General features: G+C 48.8%; 1 protein-coding gene across 5 annotated transcripts in view; it reads left to right on the plus strand.

The window, feature by feature from the left end:
* cadm2b (cell adhesion molecule 2b) overlaps positions 1-18931 on the plus strand; it is a 520268-nt gene that overhangs the window by 491421 nt on the left and 9916 nt on the right. For 2 of the 5 annotated variants that reach the window (XM_036965373.2, XM_036965371.2), the window contains one exon: positions 12290-12316. The exons of the other annotated variants lie outside the window; for them this stretch is intronic. In XM_036965373.2, coding sequence (XP_036821268.2) covers positions 12290-12316 — 27 coding nt within the window. The remainder of the gene's footprint in view (positions 1-12289; positions 12317-18931) is intronic. 5 annotated transcript variants of the gene reach the window in all.

The following is an 18931-nucleotide window of genomic DNA, read 5'->3' on the forward strand; positions in this document are numbered from 1 at the left end:
TCACCGTGTTCTGCTGTTTATAAAGTAGAGAGTTAGAGAAGCTGGCCTCCCTTCACCGTGTTCTGCTGTTTATAAAGTAGAGAGTTAGAGAAGCTGGCCTCCCTTCACCGTGTTCTGCTGTTTATAAAGTAGAGAGTTAGAGAAGCTGGCCTCCCTTCACCATGTTCTGCTGTTTATAAAGTAGAGAGTTAGAGAAGCTGGCCTCCCTTCACCATGTTCTGCTGTTTATAAAGTAGAGAGTTAGAGAAGCTGGCCTCCCTTCACCATGTTCTGCTGTTTATAAAGTAGAGAGTTAGAGAAGCTGGCCTCCCTTCTCTGTGTTCTGCTGTTTATAAAGTAGAGCGTTGGAGAAGCTGGCCTCCCTTCTCTGTGTTCTGCTGTTTATAAAGTAGAGCGTTAGAGAAGCTGGCCTCCCTTCACCGTCTTCTGCTGTTTATAAAGTAGAGAGTTAGAGAAGCTGGCCTCCCTTCACTGTGTTCTGCTGTTTATAAAGTAGAGTTAGAGAAGCTGGCCTCCCTTCACCATGTTCTGCTGTTTATAAAGTAGAGAGTTAGAGAAGCTGGCCTCCCTTCTCTGTGTTCTGCTGTTTATAAAGTAGAGAGTTAGAGAAGCTGGCCTCACCTTCACCGTGTTCTGCTGTTTATAAAGTAGAGAGTTAGAGAAGCTGGCCTCCCTTCACCATGTTCTGCTGTTTATAAAGTAGAGAGTTAGAGAAGCTGGCCTCCCTTCTCTGTGTTCTGCTGTTTATAAAGTAGAGCGTTAGAGAAGCTGGCCTCCCTTCACCTTGTTCTGCTGTTTATAAAGTAGAGAGTTAGAGAAGCTGGTCTCCCTTCTCTGTGTTCTGCTGTTTATAAAGTAGAGAGTTAGAGAAGCTGGCCTCACCTTCACCGTGTTCTGCTGTTTATAAAGTAGAGAGTTAGAGAAGCTGGCCTCCCTTCACCGTGTTCTACTGTTTATAAAGTAGAGGGTTAGAGAAGCTTGCCTCCCTTCACCGTGTTCTACTGTTTATAAAGTAGAGCGTTGGAGAAGCTGGCCTCCCTTCACCATGTTCTGCTGTTTATAAAGTAGAGAGTTAGAGAAGCTGGCCTCACCTTCATCGTGTTCTGCTGTTTATAAAGTAGAGAGTTAGAGAAGCTGGCCTCCCTTCACCGTGTTCTACTGTTTATAAAGTAGAGGGTTAGAGAAGCTTGTCTCCCTTCACCGCGTTCTACTGTTTATAAAGTAGAGCGTTGGAGAAGCTGGCCTCCCTTCACCGTGTTCTGCTGTTTATAAAGTAGAGCGTTAGAGAAGCTGGCCTCCCTTCACCATGTTCTGCTGTTTATAAAGTAGAGAGTTAGAGAAGCTGGCCTCCCTTCACCGTGTTCTACTGTTTATAAAGTAGACCGTTGGAGAAGCTGGCCTCCCTTCACCGTGTTCTGCTGTTTATAAAGTAGAGAGTTAGAGAAGCTGGCCTCCCTTCACCGTGTTCTGCTGTTTATAAAGTAGAGAGTTAGAGAAGCTGGCCTCCCTTCACCGTGTTCTGCTGTTTATAAAGTAGAGAGTTAGAGAAGCTGGCCTCCCTTCACCATGTTCTGCTGTTTATAAAGTAGAGAGTTAGAGAAGCTGGCCTCCCTTCTCTGTGTTCTGCTGTTTATAAAGTAGAGCGTTGGAGAAGCTGGCCTCCCTTCTCTGTGTTCTGCTGTTTATAAAGTAGAGCGTTAGAGAAGCTGGCCTCCCTTCACCATCTTCTGCTGTTTATAAAGTAGAGAGTTAGAGAAGCTGGCCTCCCTTCACTGTGTTCTGCTGTTTATAAAGTAGAGCGTTAGAGAAGCTGGCCTCCCTTCACCGTGTTCTGCTGTTTATAAAGTAGAGTTAGAGAAGCTGGCCTCCCTTCACCATGTTCTGCTGTTTATAAAGTAGAGAGTTAGAGAAGCTGGCCTCCCTTCTCTGTGTTCTGCTGTTTATAAAGTAGAGAGTTAGAGAAGCTGGCCTCACCTTCACCGTGTTCTGCTGTTTATAAAGTAGAGAGTTAGAGAAGCTGGCCTCCCTTCACCATGTTCTGCTGTTTATAAAGTAGAGAGTTAGAGAAGCTGGCCTCCCTTCTCTGTGTTCTGCTGTTTATAAAGTAGAGCGTTAGAGAAGCTGGCCTCCCTTCACCTTGTTCTGCTGTTTATAAAGTAGAGAGTTAGAGAAGCTGGTCTCCCTTCTCTGTGTTCTGCTGTTTATAAAGTAGAGAGTTAGAGAAGCTGGCCTCACCTTCACCGTGTTCTGCTGTTTATAAAGTAGAGAGTTAGAGAAGCTGGCCTCCCTTCACCGTGTTCTACTGTTTATAAAGTAGAGGGTTAGAGAAGCTTGCCTCCCTTCACCGTGTTCTACTGTTTATAAAGTAGAGCGTTGGAGAAGCTGGCCTCCCTTCACCATGTTCTGCTGTTTATAAAGTAGAGAGTTAGAGAAGCTGGCCTCACCTTCATCGTGTTCTGCTGTTTATAAAGTAGAGAGTTAGAGAAGCTGGCCTCCCTTCACCGTGTTCTACTGTTTATAAAGTAGAGGGTTAGAGAAGCTTGTCTCCCTTCACCGCGTTCTACTGTTTATAAAGTAGAGCGTTGGAGAAGCTGGCCTCCCTTCACCGTGTTCTGCTGTTTATAAAGTAGAGCGTTAGAGAAGCTGGCCTCCCTTCACCATGTTCTGCTGTTTATAAAGTAGAGAGTTAGAGAAGCTGGCCTCCCTTCACCGTGTTCTACTGTTTATAAAGTAGACCGTTGGAGAAGCTGGCCTCCCTTCACCGTGTTCTGCTGTTTATAAAGTAGAGAGTTAGAGAAGCTGGCCTCCCTTCACCGTGTTCTGCTGTTTATAAAGTAGAGAGTTAGAGAAGCTGGCCTCCCTTCACCGTGTTCTGCTGTTTATAAAGTAGAGAGTTAGAGAAGCTGGCCTCCCTTCACCATGTTCTGCTGTTTATAAAGTAGAGAGTTAGAGAAGCTGGCCTCCCTTCACCATGTTCTGCTGTTTATAAAGTAGAGAGTTAGAGAAGCTGGCCTCCCTTCACCATGCTCTGCTGTTTATAAAGTAGAGAGTTAGAGAAGCTGGCCTCCCTTCTCTGTGTTCTGCTGTTTATAAAGTAGAGCGTTGGAGAAGCTGGCCTCCCTTCTCTGTGTTCTGCTGTTTATAAAGTAGAGCGTTAGAGAAGCTGGCCTCCCTTCACCGTCTTCTGCTGTTTATAAAGTAGAGAGTTAGAGAAGCTGGCCTCCCTTCACTGTGTTCTGCTGTTTATAAAGTAGAGCGTTAGAGAAGCTGGCCTCCCTTCACCGTGTTCTGCTGTTTATAAAGTAGAGTTATAGAAGCTGGCCTCCCTTCACCATGTTCTGCTGTTTATAAAGTAGAGAGTTAGAGAAGCTGGCCTCCCTTCTCTGTGTTCTGCTGTTTATAAAGTAGAGAGTTAGAGAAGCTGGCCTCACCTTCACCGTGTTCTGCTGTTTATAAAGTAGAGAGTTAGAGAAGCTGGCCTCCCTTCACCATGTTCTGCTGTTTATAAAGTAGAGAGTTAGAGAAGCTGGCCTCCCTTCTCTGTGTTCTACTGTTTATAAAGTAGAGCGTTAGAGAAGCTGGCCTCCCTTCACCTTGTTCTGCTGTTTATAAAGTAGAGAGTTAGAGAAGCTGGCCTCCCTTCTCTGTGTTCTGCTGTTTATAAAGTAGAGAGTTAGAGAAGCTGGCCTCACCTTCACCGTGTTCTGCTGTTTATAAAGTAGAGAGTTAGAGAAGCTGGCCTCCCTTCACCGTGTTCTACTGTTTATAAAGTAGAGGGTTAGAGAAGCTTGCCTCCCTTCACCGTGTTCTACTGTTTATAAAGTAGAGCGTTGGAGAAGCTGGCCTCCCTTCACCATGTTCTGCTGTTTATAAAGTAGAGAGTTAGAGAAGCTGGCCTCACCTTCATCGTGTTCTGCTGTTTATAAAGTAGAGAGTTAGAGAAGCTGGCCTCCCTTCACCGTGTTCTACTGTTTATAAAGTAGAGGGTTAGAGAAGCTTGTCTCCCTTCACCGCGTTCTACTGTTTATAAAGTAGAGCGTTGGAGAAGCTGGCCTCCCTTCACCGTGTTCTGCTGTTTATAAAGTAGAGCGTTAGAGAAGCTGGCCTCCCTTCACCATGTTCTGCTGTTTATAAAGTAGAGAGTTAGAGAAGCTGGCCTCCCTTCACCGTGTTCTACTGTTTATAAAGTAGACCGTTGGAGAAGCTGGCCTCCCTTCACCGTGTTCTGCTGTTTATAAAGTAGAGAGTTAGAGAAGCTGGCCTCCCTTCACCGTGTTCTGCTGTTTATAAAGTAGAGAGTTAGAGAAGCTGGCCTCCCTTCACCGTGTTCTGCTGTTTATAAAGTAGAGAGTTAGAGAAGCTGGCCTCCCTTCACCATGTTCTGCTGTTTATAAAGTAGAGAATTAGAGAAGCTGGCCTCCCTTCACCATGTTCTGCTGTTTATAAAGTAGAGAGTTAGAGAAGCTGGCCTCCCTTCACCATGTTCTGCTGTTTATAAAGTAGAGAGTTAGAGAAGCTGGCCTCCCTTCTCTGTGTTCTGCTGTTTATAAAGTAGAGCGTTGGAGAAGCTGGCCTCCCTTCTCTGTGTTCTGCTGTTTATAAAGTAGAGCGTTAGAGAAGCTGGCCTCCCTTCACCGTCTTCTGCTGTTTATAAAGTAGAGAGTTAGAGAACCTGGCCTCCCTTCACTGTGTTCTGCTGTTTATAAAGTAGAGCGTTAGAGAAGCTGGCCTCCCTTCACCGTGTTCTGCTGTTTATAAAGTAGAGTTATAGAAGCTGGCCTCCCTTCACCATGTTCTGCTGTTTATAAAGTAGAGAGTTAGAGAAGCTGGCCTCCCTTCTCTGTGTTCTGCTGTTTATAAAGTAGTGAGTTAGAGAAGCTGGCCTCACCTTCACCGTGTTCTGCTGTTTATAAAGTAGAGAGTTAGAGAAGCTGGCCTCCCTTCACCATGTTCTGCTGTTTATAAAGTAGAGAGTTAGAGAAGCTGGCCTCCCTTCTCTGTGTTCTGCTGTTTATAAAGTAGAGCGTTAGAGAAGCTGGCCTCCCTTCACCTTGTTCTGCTGTTTATAAAGTAGAGAGTTAGAGAAGCTGGCCTCCCTTCTCTGTGTTCTGCTGTTTATAAAGTAGAGAGTTAGAGAAGCTGGCCTCACCTTCACCGTGTTCTGCTGTTTATAAAGTAGAGAGTTAGAGAAGCTGGCCTCCCTTCACCATGTTCTGCTGTTTATAAAGTAGAGGGTTAGAGAAGCTTGCCTCCCTTCACCTTGTTCTACTGTTTATAAAGTAGAGCGTTGGAGAAGCTGGCCTCCCTTCTCTGTGTTCTGCTGTTTATAAAGTAGAGCGTTAGAGAAGCTGGCCTCCCTTCACCATGTTCTGCTGTTTATAAAGTAGAGAGTTAGAGAAGCTGGCCTCCCTTCTCTGTGTTCTGCTGTTTATAAAGTAGAGAGTTAGAGAAGCTGGCCTCACCTTCACCGTGTTCTGCTGTTTATAAAGTAGAGAGTTAGAGAAGCTGGCCTCCCTTCACCATGTTCTGCTGTTTATAAAGTAGAGAGTTAGAGAAGCTGGCCTCCCTTCTCTGTGTTCTGCTGTTTATAAAGTAGAGCGTTAGAGAAGCTGGCCTCCCTTCACCTTGTTCTGCTGTTTATAAAGTAGAGAGTTAGAGAAGCTGGCCTCCCTTCTCTGTGTTCTGCTGTTTATAAAGTAGAGAGTTAGAGAAGCTGGCCTCACCTTCACCGTGTTCTGCTGTTTATAAAGTAGAGAGTTAGAGAAGCTGGCCTCCCTTCACCATGTTCTGCTGTTTATAAAGTAGAGGGTTAGAGAAGCTTGCCTCCCTTCACCTTGTTCTACTGTTTATAAAGTAGAGCGTTGGAGAAGCTGGCCTCCCTTCTCTGTGTTCTGCTGTTTATAAAGTAGAGCGTTAGAGAAGCTGGCCTCCCTTCACCATGTTCTGCTGTTTATAAAGTAGAGAGTTAGAGAAGCTGGCCTCCCTTCACCGTGTTCTACTGTTTATAAAGTAGAGCGTTGGAGAAGCTGGCCTCCCTTCACCGTGTTCTACTGTTTATAAAGTAGAGGGTTAGAGAAGCTTGCCTCCCTTCACCGTGTTCTACTGTTTATAAAGTAGAGCGTTGGAGAAGCTGGCCTCCCTTCACCATGTTCTGCTGTTTATAAAGTAGAGAGTTAGAGAAGCTGGCCTCACCTTCACCGTGTTCTGCTGTTTATAAAGTAGAGAGTTAGAGAAGCTGGCCTCCCTTCACCGTGTTCTACTGTTTATAAAGTAGAGGGTTAGAGAAGCTTGCCTCCCTTCACCGCGTTCTACTGTTTATAAAGTAGAGCGTTGGAGAAGCTGGCCTCCCTTCACCGTGTTCTGCTGTTTATAAAGTAGAGCGTTAGAGAAGCTGGCCTCCCTTCACCATGTTCTGCTGTTTATAAAGTAGAGAGTTAGAGAAGCTGGCCTCCCTTCACCGTGTTCTGCTGTTTATAAAGTAGAGAGTTAGAGAAGCTGGCCTCCCTTCACCGTGTTCTGCTGTTTATAAAGTAGAGAGTTAGAGAAGCTGGCCTCCCTTCACCGTGTTCTGCTGTTTATAAAGTAGAGAGTTAGAGAAGCTGGCCTCCCTTCACCGTGTTCTGCTGTTTATAAAGTAGAGAGTTAGAGAAGCTGGCCTCCCTTCACCATGTTCTGCTGTTTATAAAGTAGAGAGTTAGAGAAGCTGGCCTCCCTTCACCATGTTCTGCTGTTTATAAAGTAGAGAGTTAGAGAAGCTGGCCTCCCTTCTCTGTGTTCTGCTGTTTATAAAGTAGAGCGTTGGAGAAGCTGGCCTCCCTTCTCTGTGTTCTGCTGTTTATAAAGTAGAGCGTTAGAGAAGCTGGCCTCCCTTCACCGTCTTCTGCTGTTTATAAAGTAGAGAGTTAGAGAAGCTGGCCTCCCTTCACTGTGTTCTGCTGTTTATAAAGTAGAGCGTTAGAGAAGCTGGCCTCCCTTCACCGTGTTCTGCTGTTTATAAAGTAGAGTTATAGAAGCTGGCCTCCCTTCACCATGTTCTGCTGTTTATAAAGTAGAGAGTTCGAGAAGCTGGCCTCCCTTCTCTGTGTTCTGCTGTTTATAAAGTAGAGAGTTAGAGAAGCTGGCCTCACCTTCACCGTGTTCTGCTGTTTATAAAGTAGAGAGTTAGAGAAGCTGGCCTCCCTTCACCATGTTCTGCTGTTTATAAAGTAGAGAGTTAGAGAAGCTGGCCTCCCTTCACCGTGTTCTGCTGTTTATAAAGTAGAGAGTTAGAGAAGCTGGCCTCCCTTCACCGTGTTCTGCTGTTTATAAAGTAGAGAGTTAGAGAAGCTGGCCTCCCTTCACCGTGTTCTGCTGTTTATAAAGTAGAGAGTTAGAGAAGCTGGCCTCCCTTCACCATGTTCTGCTGTTTATAAAGTAGAGAGTTAGAGAAGCTGGCCTCCCTTCACCATGTTCTGCTGTTTATAAAGTAGAGAGTTAGAGAAGCTGGCCTCCCTTCACCATGTTCTGCTGTTTATAAAGTAGAGAGTTAGAGAAGCTGGCCTCCCTTCTCTGTGTTCTGCTGTTTATAAAGTAGAGCGTTGGAGAAGCTGGCCTCCCTTCTCTGTGTTCTGCTGTTTATAAAGTAGAGCGTTAGAGAAGCTGGCCTCCCTTCACCGTGTTCTGCTGTTTATAAAGTAGAGAGTTAGAGAAGCTGGCCTCCCTTCACTGTGTTCTGCTGTTTATAAAGTAGAGCGTTAGAGAAGCTGGCCTCCCTTCACCGTGTTCTGCTGTTTATAAAGTAGAGTTATAGAAGCTGGCCTCCCTTCACCATGTTCTGCTGTTTATAAAGTAGAGAGTTCGAGAAGCTGGCCTCCCTTCTCTGTGTTCTGCTGTTTATAAAGTAGAGAGTTAGAGAAGCTGGCCTCACCTTCACCGTGTTCTGCTGTTTATAAAGTAGAGAGTTAGAGAAGCTGGCCTCCCTTCACCATGTTCTGCTGTTTATATAGTAGAGAGTTAGAGAAGCTGGCCTCCCTTCTCTGTGTTCTGCTGTTTATAAAGTAGAGCGTTAGAGAAGCTGGCCTCCCTTCACCTTGTTCTGCTGTTTATAAAGTAGAGAGTTAGAGAAGCTGGCCTCCCTTCTCTGTGTTCTGCTGTTTATAAAGTAGAGAGTTAGAGAAGCTGGCCTCACCTTCACCGTGTTCTGCTGTTTATAAAGTAGAGAGTTAGAGAAGCTGGCCTCCCTTCACCATGTTCTGCTGTTTATAAAGTAGAGGGTTAGAGAAGCTTGCCTCCCTTCACCGTGTTCTACTGTTTATAAAGTAGAGCGTTGGAGAAGCTGGCCTCCCTTCTCTGTGTTCTGCTGTTTATAAAGTAGAGCGTTAGAGAAGCTGGCCTCCCTTCACCAAGTTCTGCTGTTTATAAAGTAGAGAGTTAGAGAAGCTGGCCTCCCTTCACCGTGTTCTACTGTTTATAAAGTAGAGCGTTGGAGAAGCTGGCCTCCCTTCACCGTGTTCTGCTGTTTATAAAGTAGAGAGTTAGAGAAGCTGGCCTCCCTTCACCGTGTTCTGCTGTTTATAAAGTAGAGAGTTAGAGAAGCTGGCCTCCCTTCACCGTGTTCTGCTGTTTATAAAGTAGAGAGTTAGAGAAGCTGGCCTCCCTTCACCATGTTCTGCTGTTTATAAAGTAGAGAGTTAGAGAAGCTGGCCTCCCTTCACCATGTTCTGCTGTTTATAAAGTAGAGAGTTAGAGAAGCTGGCCTCCCTTCACCATGTTCTGCTGTTTATAAAGTAGAGAGTTAGAGAAGCTGGCCTCCCTTCACCGTCTTCTGCTGTTTATAAAGTAGAGAGTTAGAGAAGCTGGCCTCCCTTCACTGTGTTCTGCTGTTTATAAAGTAGAGCGTTAGAGAAGCTGGCCTCCCTTCACCGTGTTCTGCTGTTTATAAAGTAGAGTTAGAGAAGCTGGCCTCCCTTCACCATGTTCTGCTGTTTATAAAGTAGAGAGTTAGAGAAGCTGGCCTCCCTTCTCTGTGTTCTGCTGTTTATAAAGTAGAGAGTTAGAGAAGCTGGCCTCACCTTCACCGTGTTCTGCTGTTTATAAAGTAGAGAGTTAGAGAAGCTGGCCTCCCTTCACTGTGTTCTACTGTTTTTAAAGTAGAGGGTTAGAGAAGCTTGCCTCCCTTCACCGTGTTCTACTGTTTATAAAGTAGAGCGTTGGAGAAGCTGGCCTCCCTTCACCGTGTTCTGCTGTTTATAAAGTAGAGCGTTAGAGAAGCTGGCCTCCCTTCACCATGTTCTGCTGTTTATAAAGTAGAGAGTTAGAGAAGCTGGCCTCCCTTCACCGTGTTCTACTGTTTATAAAGTAGAGCGTTGACGAAGCTGGCCTCCCTTCACCGTGTTCTGCTGTTTATAAAGTAGAGACTTAGAGAAGCTGGCCTCCCTTCACCGTGTTCTGCTGTTTATAAAGTAGAGCGTTAGAGAAGCTGGCCTCCCTTCACCGTGTTCTGCTGTTTATAAAGTAGAGAGTTAGAGAAGCTGGCCTCCCTTCACTGTGTTCTGCTGTTTATAAAGTAGAGCGTTAGAGAAGCTGGCCTCCCTTCACCGTGTTCTGCTGTTTATAAAGTAGAGCGTTAGAGAAGCTGGCCTCCCTTCACTGTGTTCTGCTGTTTATAAAGTAGAGCGTTAGAGAAGCTGGCCTCCCTTCACCGTGTTCTGCTGTTTATAAAGTAGTGAGTTAGAGAAGCTGGCCTCCCTTCACTGTGTTCTGCTGTTTATAAAGTAGAGCGTTAGAGAAGCTGGCCTCCCTTCACCGTGTTCTGCTGTTTATAAAGTAGAGCGTTAGAGAAGCTGGCCTCCCTTCACTGTGTTCTGCTGTTTATAAAGTAGAGCGTTAGAGAAGCTGGCCTCCCTTCACTGTGTTCTGCTGTTTATAAAGTAGAGCGTTAGAGAAGCTGGCCTCCCTTCACTGTGTTCTACTGTTTATAAAGTAGAGCGTTAGAGAAGCTGGCCTCCCTTCACGGTGTACTGCTGCTTGGAAAGGGTTTATGCATTCAGAATCCCACAGTTGGATTCACAATACAACAGAAGCTGTAGTTAAATCCATGTTGATGTTGTTTTTCCACTATGGAAATAGGAAGGAGAGTTGACCTAATGAGACATAGTTGTCATGCTGTGAGAGCAGGGGCCGTATATATCAACCGTCTCGGTGTAGAAATTCTGATTTAGGATCTGTTTTGCCTTCAAGGTCACAATTACTATTATTTTCTTTAGATTTAACCTTTATCTAACTAGGCAAGTCAGTTAAGAACAAATTCTTTATTTACTATGACGGCCCTACCCCCAGCCAGACCCGGACGACGCTGGGCAAACTGTACGCCGCCCTATAGGGACTCCCAATCACGGCCGGATGTGATGCAGCCTGGATTCGAACCGGGGGACTGTAGTGACACCTCTTGCACTGAGATGGGGGGGGGGGGGGGGGGGGGAGCAGATCCTAGATCAGCACTCTTAGCAGATCCTAAATCAGCACTCTTACGCTTGATACATTGAGCCCCAGGACTTGACCTTCAGAGCCGGAAAGCATGGCTGTACTCTAGCTGCATAGCTGGTTTGCATCCATATCCGTCGTGATGAGTGTGAAAAACAAGTTGTACTGCTGTCTGATTAAGACAAAATACAATAAAGAACCAAGAGTTGCAGAATTTCCTCTCCACTTAAGTTTGCCTATCAAGTCACGTAACTTGGTTGGAGAGTGAGTACTCCTTCACCCTGTCCATTAAACATCAAAAGTGTAGAGGGAAATAGAGAGTGATCAGGTCTAATGTAACCAGGCAGATGATACCCAGACAGCTGATACCCAGACAGATGATACCCAGACAGTTGATACCCAGACAGATGATACCCAGACAGTTGATACCCAGACAGCTGATACCCAGACAGTTGATACCCAGACAGATGATACCCAGACAGATGATACCCAGACAGTTGATACCCAGACAGATGATACCCAGACAGTTGATACCCAGACAGCTGATACCCAGACAGCTGATACCCAGACAGCTGATACCCAGACAGTTGATACCCAGACAGCTGATACCCAGACAGCTGATACCCAGACAGTTGATACCCAGACAGCTGATACCCAGACAGATGATACCCAGACAGTTGATACCCAGACAGCTGATACCCAGACAGCTGATACCCAGACAGTTGATACCCAGACAGCTGATACCCAGACAGTTGATACCCAGACAGTTGATACCCAGACAGCTGATACCCAGACAGCTGATACCCAGACAGCTGATACCCAGACAGCTTATACACAGACAGTTGATACCCAGACAGCTGATACCCAGACAGTTGATACCCAGACAGCTGATACCCAGACAGCTGATACCCAGACAGCTGATACCCAGACAGCTGATACCCAGACAGCTGATACCCAGACAGCTGATACCCAGACAGTTTATACCCAGACAGCTGATACCCAGACAGTTGATACCCAGACAGCTGATACCCAGACAGTTGATACCCAGACAGCTGATACCCAGACAGCTGATACCCAGACAGCTGATACCCAGACAGCTGGTTTAATAGACCGCCTGTGGAACAGGTTCTACATGAAACTAAAAAGGGTTTTACCTAGTAACCAAAAGGTTTCTACCAGGAACCAGATGGGTTCTACCTGGCACCAAAATAGGGGTTCCTCAAATGGTTCTCCTATGTGGACAGCCGAAGAACCCTTTTAGGTTCTAGATAGCACATTTTTGTTTCTAAGTGTCTACAATCTCTACTCCTATTTTAAGAGCTGTCTGCCATAGCCTTCTACCCCATAACAGAGAGTAGACTTTGAATACCTCGTGGTTGATTGTCATCGTTGTCATCCTGACTGTCTGTCTGTGTGTGTGTGTCACTGGGCCCTGTACTGCTGTCACTGTGATGTCTCCAAAGAACGGCCCCGACGTTCGTTTCAGCCGGCTTCTTCTGGTTCTGTCAGTCGGCACTCAGCTAAGCTTGAAGTGAGCTTCGCTTTGGGCCACTATGTTGCCCCGCTTTGTCTGTCTGTCTGTCCGTCCGTCTGTCTGTCTGTCTGTCTGTGTCGACAGTCTAAGAGCATGGTAACCCCTCTCTCTGTCTGTCCGTCCGTCTGTCTGTCTATGTCGACAGTCTAAGAGCACTGGAACCCCATACCCCCCCCCCCCATTCCATGCCTCATTCTATGATTTCATCTTTATGTGGTCTGATATGATGTTGTTCTCCCCTCGTCTTCCCTTCCTTCCTTGCCTCTGCGTCTCTGTCTGCAACCATGGCAACAGCCAAAGACGTACCAGAGCCCACCACAGGTAAATATCCCGCTGCTAGCCGGCTGTCAGGTCATAATTGCAATCAGGATGTGAGGTCATATATGCGAGGTCATACATGTGTGGTGGTACATGTACAGCACTTTGTGACATTGGCTGATGTAAAACAAGAAAAAAGTGCTTTATAAATACATTTGATTGATTGATTGATTGATTGATTGATGTGAGGTAACACACGCCACACGCCACAGCCAGCGTCCCAAATGGGACCCTGTTCCCTACACAATATAGGGCTCTACTTGTGTCCAGAGCCCTATAAGGTTGCCATTTCAGATTTGCCCATAGCCTTCCTATCTCACAGCATGAGTCTAACCACCACCTCGCATGGAGCTGAGTTAGTCCGCTCCACATGAGTCTAACCATCACCTCGTATGGAGCTGAGTCAGTCAGCTCCACATGAGTCTAACCACCACCTCGCATGGAGTTGAGTCAGTCCTCTCCCATCACTTCGCATGGAGTTGAGTCAGTCCTCTCCCATCACCTCGTATGGAGCTGAGTCAGTCTGCTCCACATGAGTCTAACCATCACCTCGTTTGGAGCTGAGTCAGTCCGCTCCACATGAGTCTAACCATCACATCGCAAAGAGCTGAGTCAGTCCTCTCCCATCACCTCGCATGGAGTTGAGTCAGTCAGCTCCACATGAGTCTAACCATCACCTCGTATGGAGCTGAGTCAGTCCGCTCCACATGAGTCTAACCATATCCTCGCATGGAGCTGAGTCAGTCCTCTCCCATCACCTCGCATGGAGTTGAGTCAGTCAGCCCCACATGAGTCTAACCATCACCTCGTATGGAGCTGAGTCAGTCCGCTCCACATGAGTCTAACCATCACCTCGCATGGAGCTGAGTCAGTCCTCTCCCATCACCTCGCATGGAGTTGAGTCAGTCAGCTCCACATGAGTCTAACCATCACCTCGCATGGAGCTGAGTCAGTCCTCTCCCATCACCTTGCATGGAGTTGAGTCAGTCCTCTCCCATCACCTCGCATGGAGCTGAGTCAGTCCTCTCCCATCACCTCGCATGGAGTTGAGTCAGTCAGCTCCACATGAGTCTAACCATCACCTCGTATGGAGCTGAGTCAGTCCGCTCCACATGAGTCTAACCATCACCTCGCATGGAGCTGAGTCAGTCCTCTCCCATCACCTCGCATGGAGTTGAGTCAGTCAGCCCCACATGAGTCTAACCATCACCTCGTATGGAGCTGAGTCAGTCCGCTCCACATGAGTCTAACCATCACCTCGCATGGAGCTGAGTCAGTCCTCTCCCATCACCTCGCATGGAGTTGAGTCAGTCAGCCCCACATGAGTCTAACCATCACCTCTCATGGAGCTGAGTCAGTCCTCTCCACATGAGTCTAACCATCACCTCGCATGGAGCTGAGTCAGTCCTCTCCCATCACCTCGCATGGAGTTGAGTCAGTCAGCTCCACATGAGTCTAACCATCACCTCGCATGGAGCTTGAGTCAGTCCTCTCCCATCACCTTGCATGGAGTTGAGTCAGTCCTCTCCCATCACCTCGCATGGAGCTGAGTCAGTCCTCTCCCATCACCTCGCATGGAGTTGAGTCAGTCAGCCCCACATGAGTCTAACCATCACCTCGTATGGAGCTGAGTCAGTCCGCTCCACATGAGTCTAACCATCACCTCGCATGGAGCTGAGTCAGTACTCTCCCATCACCTCGCATGGAGTTGAGTCAGTCAGCTCCACATGAGTCTAACCATCACCTCGCATGGAGCTGAGTCAGTCCTCTCCCATCACCTTGCATGGAGTTGAGTCAGTCCTCTCCCATCACCTCGCATGGAGCTGAGTCAGTCCTCTCCCATCACCTCGCATGGAGTTGAGTCAGTCAGCTCCACATGAGTCTAACCATCACCTCGTATGGAGCTGAGTCAGTCCGCTCCACATGAGTCTAACCATCACCTCGCATGGAGCTGAGTCAGTCCTCTCCCATCACCTCGCATGGAGTTGAGTCAGTCAGCCCCACATGAGTCTAACCATCACCTCGTATGGAGCTGAGTCAGTCCGCTCCACATGAGTCTAACCATCACCTCGCATGGAGCTGAGTCAGTCCTCTCCCATCACCTCGCATGGAGTTGAGTCAGTCAGCCCCACATGAGTCTAACCATCACCTCGCATGGAGCTGAGTCAGTCCTCTCCCATCACCTCGCATGGAGTTGAGTCAGTCAGCTCCACATGAGTCTAACCATCACCTCGCATGGAGCTGAGTCAGTCCTCTCCCATCACCTTGCATGGAGTTGAGTCAGTCCTCTCCCATCACCTCGCATGGAGCTGAGTCAGTCCTCTCCCATCACCTCGCATGGAGTTGAGTTAGTCAGCTCCACATGAGTCTAACCATCACCTCGTATGGAGCTGAGTCAGTCCGCTCCACATGAGTCTAACCATCACCTCGCATGGAGCTGAGTCAGTCCTCTCCCATCACCTCGCATGGAGTTGAGTCAGTCAGCTCCACATGAGTCTAACCATCACCTCGCATGGAGCTGAGTCAGTCCTCTCCCATCACCTCGCATGGAGCTGAGTCAGTCCTCTCCCATCACCTCGCATGGAGCTGAGTCAGTCAGCTCCACATGAGTCTAACCATCGCCTCGCATGGAGCTGAGTCAGTCTGCTCCACATGAGTCTAACCATCACCTCGCATGGAGCTGAGTCAGACCTCTCCATCACCTCGCATGGAGCTGAGTCAGTCCGCTCCACATGAGTCTAACCATCACCTCGTATGGAGCTGAGTCAGTCCTCTCCCATCACCTCGCATGGAGTTGAGTCAGTCCGCTCCACATGAGTCTAACCATCACCTCGCATGGAGCTGAGTCAGTCCTCTCCCATCACCTCGCATGGAGTTGAGTCAGTCCGCTCCACATGAGTATAACCATCACCTCGCATGGAGCTGAGTCTGTCCTCTCCCATCACCTCGCATGGAGCTGAGTCAGTCCGCTCCACATGAGTCTAACCATCACATCGCATGGAGCTGAGTCTTTCCTCTCCCATCACCTCACATGGAGTTGAGTCAGTCCTCTCCCATCACCTCGCATGGAGTTGAGTCAGTCCTCTCCCATCACCTCGCATGGAGTTGAGTCAGTCCTCTCCCATCACCTCGCATGGAGCTGAGACAGTCCGCTCCACATGAGTCTAACAATCACCTCGCATGGAGCTGAATCAGTCTTCTCCCATCACCTCACATGGAGTTGAGTCAGTCCTCTCCCATCACCTCGCATGGAGCTGAGTCAGTCCGCTCCACATGAGTCTAAACATCACCTCGTATGGAGCTGAGTCAGTCCGCTCCACATGAGTCTAACCATCACCTCGCCTGGAGTTGATTCAGTCCTCTCCACATGAGTCTAACCATCACCTCGCATGGAGTTGAGTCAGTCCACTCCACATGAGTCTAACCATCACCTCGTATGGAGCTGAGTCAGTCTTCTCCCATCACCTCGCATGGAGCTGAGTCAGTCAGCTCCACATGAGTCTAACCATCACCTTGCATGGAGCTGAGTCAGTCTGCTCCACATGAGTCTAACCATCACCTCGCATGGAGCTGAGTCAGTCCTCTCCCATCACCTCGCATGGAGCTGATTCAGTCCTCTCCACATGAGTCTAACCATCACCTTGTATGGAGTTGAGTCAGTCCTCTCCCATCACCTCGCATGGAGCTGAGTCAGTCCACTCCACATGAGTCCTCTCCCATCACCTCGCATGGAGCTGAGTCAGTCCACTCCACATGAGTCTAACCATCACCTCGCATGGAGCTGAGTCAGTCCGCTCCACATGAGTCTAACCATCACCTCGCATGGAGCTGAGTCAGTCCTCTCCCATCACCTCGTATGGAGCTGAGTCAGTCCTCTCCCATCACCTCTGATGGAGCTGAGTCAGTCCTCTCCCATCACCTCGCATGGAGTTGAGTCAGTCCTCTCCCATCACCTCGCATGGAGTTGAGTCAGTCCTCTCCCATCACCTCGCATGGAGTTGAGTCAGTCCTCTCCCATCACCTCGCATGGAGTTGAGTCAGGCCTCTCCCATCACCTCGCATGGAGCTGAGTCAGTCCTCTCCCATCACCTCGCATGGAGCTGAGTCAGTCCTCTCCCATCACCTCGCATGGAGCTGAGTCAGTCCGCTCCACATGAGTCTAACCATCACCTCGCATGGAGCTGAGTCAGTCGGCTCCACATGAGTCTAACCATCACCTCGCATGGAGCTGAGTCAGTCCGCTCCACACGCGATACCTAGCTAGGCTCTCTGCCACTGTATTACTCAGTCTCTAACACGACAGGCACAATGAACATTGGCCCTGGCCCTCACTCTATTGGCCCTGGCCCACACTCTATTGGCCCTGGCCCACACTCTATTGGCCCTGGCCCACACTCTATTGGCCCTGGCCCACACTCTATTGGCCCTGGCCCACACTCTATTGGCCCTGGCCCACACTCTATTGGCCCTGGCCCACACTCTATTGGCCCTGGCCCACACTCTATTGGCCCTGGCCCACACTCTATTGGCCCTGGCCCACACTCTATTGGCCCTGGCCCTCACTCTATTGGCCCTGGCCCACACTCTATTGGCCCTGGCCCACACTCTATTGGCCCTGGCCCTCACTCTATTGGCCCTGGCCCACACTCTATTGGCCCTGGCCCACACTCTATTGGCCCTGGCCCACACTCTATTGGCCCTGGCCCTCACTCTATTGGCCCTGGCCCACACTCTATTGGCCCTGGCCCACACTCTATTGGCCCTGGCCCACACTCTATTGGCCCTGGCCCACACTCTATTGGCCCTGGCCCACACTCTATTGGCCCTGGCCCACACTCTATTGGCCCTGGCCCACACTCTATTGGCCCTGGCCCACACTCTATTGGCCCTGGCCCACACTCTATTGGCCCTGGCCCACACTCTATTGGCCCTGGCCCACACTCTATTGGCCCTGGCCCACACTCTATTGGCCCTGGCCCTCACTCTATTGGCCCTGGCCCACACTCTATTGGCCCTGGCCCTCACTCTATTGGCCCTGGCCCACACTCTATTGGCCCTGGCCCACACTCTATTGGCCCTGGCCCTCACTCTATTGGCCCTGGCCCTCACTCTATTGGCCCTGGCCCACACTCTATTGGCCCTGGCCCACACTCTATTGGCCCTGGCCCTCACTCTATTGGCCCTGGCCCACACTCTATTGGCCCTGGCCCACACTCTATTGGCCCTGGCCCACACTCTATTGGCCCTGGCCCACACTCTATTGGCCCTGGCCCACACTCTATTGGCCCTGGCCCACACTCTATTGGCCCTGGCCCTCACTCTATTGGCCCTGGCCCTCACTCTATTGGCCCAGGCCCTCACTCTATTGGCCCTGGCCCACACTCTATTGGCCCTGGCCCTCACTCTATTGGCCCTGGCCCTCACTCTATTGGCCCTGGCCCACACTCTATTACGAACCATAAGAACATCTTCTTTGTGTCTTCAACAGTCGCATGCATATTTATTCATTTTTTAAAGCTGGCATCATCTTGAAATTACATGATGGTCTATCTTGTGTGCTTTCCGCCTGTATACGAATCCTTCAGAATCCTTACCATTACCGGCTCCTTTTCATGGTCCTTCCAGACAATTCTGATCCGTGAGAAAAAGGGTTGTTGGGAAGTTTTATACGATACTGATCCGTCTGTAGGTTCATCTCATTATAGAAATGCATGAGAGAGAGAGAGAAAAAAGGCATCTTGCAATACCACTGAAATGTATGGTCAGTGATCATAGACCGAGACCGACAATCACATCTTAGAAATCTTTCACAATACGATAATGATTATGAGCTCCATAGCTCTTTTCTCAATTTGCACCCTATTCCCTATATATAGTACACTACTTTTAGAGGGCCCTGGTTAAAACTAGTGCACTAAATAGTAAATGGGGTGCCTATTGGGTAGGAAACCATGATACTGCATGTTGGAATAGTGCTGATGTATTTTTATTTTTAGGTTTAGCTATGAATGAAGGATGTTGGATGAATGTTATGACTGTAGAAATGAATATCTTACATGAGTTCCCGGCTGAGGTCAGGGCTGGTCCTTGCTGGTCCTTGCTGGTCCTTGCTGGTCCTTGCTGGTTCTTGCTGGTCCTAGCTGGTCCTTGCTGGTCCTAGCTGGTCCTTGCTGGTCCTAGCTGGTCCTAGCTGGTCCTTGCCGGTCCTTGCCGGTCCTAGCCGGTCCTTGCCGGTCCTAGCCGGTCCTTGCTGGTCCTAGCTGGTCCTTGCTGGTCCTTGCTGGTCCTTGCTGGTCCTAGCTGGTCCTAGCTGGTCCTTGCTGGTCCTAGCTGGTCCTAGCTGGTCCTAGCCGGTCCTTGCCGGTCCTAGCCGGTCCTTGCCGGTCCTAACCGGTCCTAGCCGGTCCTAGCCGGTCCTAGCTGGTCCTTGCTGGTCCTTGCTGGTCCTAGCTGGTCCTTGCTGGTTCTTGCTGGTCCTAGCTGGTCCTTGCTGGTCCTTGCTGGTCCTAGCTGGTCCTTGCTGGTCCTTTCTGGTCCTTGCTGGCCCTCGCTGGTCCTAGCTGGTCCTAGCTGGTCCTTGCTGTACTAGGCAAGACCAAAAAATAGGCAGCAAAATTA

The sequence above is a fragment of the Oncorhynchus mykiss genome, chromosome 27 (assembly GCF_057628025.1).
Source record: "Oncorhynchus mykiss isolate SJ-2025 chromosome 27, ASM5762802v1, whole genome shotgun sequence".
Taxonomy (NCBI): Eukaryota; Metazoa; Chordata; class Actinopteri; order Salmoniformes; family Salmonidae; genus Oncorhynchus; species Oncorhynchus mykiss.